This window comes from Schistocerca nitens, chromosome 8 (assembly GCF_023898315.1).
Source record: "Schistocerca nitens isolate TAMUIC-IGC-003100 chromosome 8, iqSchNite1.1, whole genome shotgun sequence".
NCBI lineage: Eukaryota > Metazoa > Arthropoda > Insecta > Orthoptera > Acrididae > Schistocerca > Schistocerca nitens.
In genome coordinates this window covers 53,976,102-53,977,774 of record NC_064621.1, presented here as the reverse complement: position 1 = coordinate 53,977,774, position 1,673 = coordinate 53,976,102, and the positions used below count along the sequence as shown (strand labels likewise).

The following is a 1,673-nucleotide window of genomic DNA, read 5'->3' as shown; positions in this document are numbered from 1 at the left end:
ACTTCATTTATACGTTTTTCAACGGACAGTATACGTGTCGAAAACATGTATATGAAATATAGCACCATACTATCAAATTAATTGGTAAACACAGATGAAAAATCGAGTAAATAAAAGGTTACATTCTACAAAAAGCTATATAGGCTTACTAGGTACCATACTTAACAAAGATATAAAGAAAATTGTAAACCTCTGCACAGAAGAAAACGTCATTTCGTAAAAAAAATCCGTAATTTTTGCATGTTTTTTTCTTTGACGTGGCAATAGCGTAAACTGTACCCTCAACGGGATTTCTCTGACATTATCTCGTTAGAAATATTGTGGCGCATCACAAATTGTTTGATTATTTCTAATGCATCTACTGCATCGTTAAACGTCACGAAGGAATGCTGAGGCCCTTCTGTATCATCCTCATCGTCAGTTTCTTCCTCGTCCAGGTCCAGCGATGCACACTGAACTATCTCAGCGATAGTCATGGGTTCTGTAGTCACGAAGTTTTCATCAACGTTCACGTAATCCTCAAATGATGCCTGCTCTTCAAGTCGATTCCATTCTTCATCATCAATTGAAATATCGTCGGTATGATTATTTCCACCATGGTCATGTACTTCATTTCCAAATTCGGCTTTTAGGAAACAATTCCGAATGGTATCGTCTGAAACTCTGTGCCATGAGGCTGCAGTGTAGTGCATTGCCTATGAGAAGAAACAAATTAATTAATGATTTCGCGAAGCGTTCTTTGGCTCAGGTAGCACAACATGAAATAAATGGCAAGTAAGAATCTTACCTGCAAAATGTTTATTTTCATTTCTTCCTTTTTTTCGATGTTTCAGCACCTGATGACTTGCTGCACGAGCATTTTGCGATAACGCAACTAAGGCCAGGTGCTAGATTTGATCAAAGAAAATTTGACCAATGCCTAACTTTGACAAAGTTTCTTATTACACTATCAAATTTTATCGGCCTTACCAATCCACTTCCCGACAGCCCAATCTGAAATACTGAATCATAACTTGTGCACACTGTGGATATTTCGCCAAGACACGAAAAAAAAAAGAACGTAGAAGTGAGAAAACGTTTAAGTGAAAAACCTATAAATGAAGTTTTACTGTAGTAGTTTTTGCACCAGTGTGCTTACTGTCACATTGTTTGATGAGATTGTATGAAGCGAAAATTTTTCTCTGCCTTGGAGGAAATTAGCAGAGACTGCAGCCACGCACTGCAGATTTCGCTGCCATGTCTGGCTGTTTCCACTGCAGAGGCCGGCCAGTCAACTCTTTGTCACAAAAAGCAGCCTCCAGGCCCCGCCTTTCGTGTATCACTGCGCTACACTGAACCCTTTCACCTGCGTTCGCCCAGTTGTGCGTCTATGCATTTCTACAGTTGACAAAATTAAATCTTTCTCGTCTTTTTTACGTGTCCAAATACTTACCTACATTTAGACTGATGTTCCTACTGTACTTTTCAAATCTGATGAGGCATTTTATAGTGTCGACGCTTATCACCAAAGTGCAGAACTGCTTCTTTCTTTGAAGAAAATGACCTCTCTTTTAAACTGAAATGCTTATGTCTTCTATGTTAAACCGTCCTGTAAACGCAAGTACGAGAAATATAAGTTTACATTCATTTAATTGTAGCACAATGGCTATCAATGCAAATCTCTCTAGCAGAAA

At 38.6% G+C, this 1,673-nt stretch overlaps 1 protein-coding gene across 1 annotated transcript; it reads right to left on the bottom strand.

The window, feature by feature from the left end:
* Positions 1-281: 281 nt before the first annotated feature.
* On the bottom strand, positions 282-692 carry LOC126199156 (uncharacterized). Its single transcript, XM_049935911.1, has one exon. The coding sequence runs from the start codon at positions 690-692 to the stop codon at positions 282-284; it is 411 nt and encodes a 136-aa protein (XP_049791868.1).
* Positions 693-1,673: the final 981 nt, after the last annotated feature.

What these genes read in the sequence shown, in the direction of transcription:
- LOC126199156 (XM_049935911.1), bottom strand. Translation starts at nt 692, where the DNA reads ATGCACTACACTGCAGCCTCATGGCACAGAGTTTCAGACGATACCATT.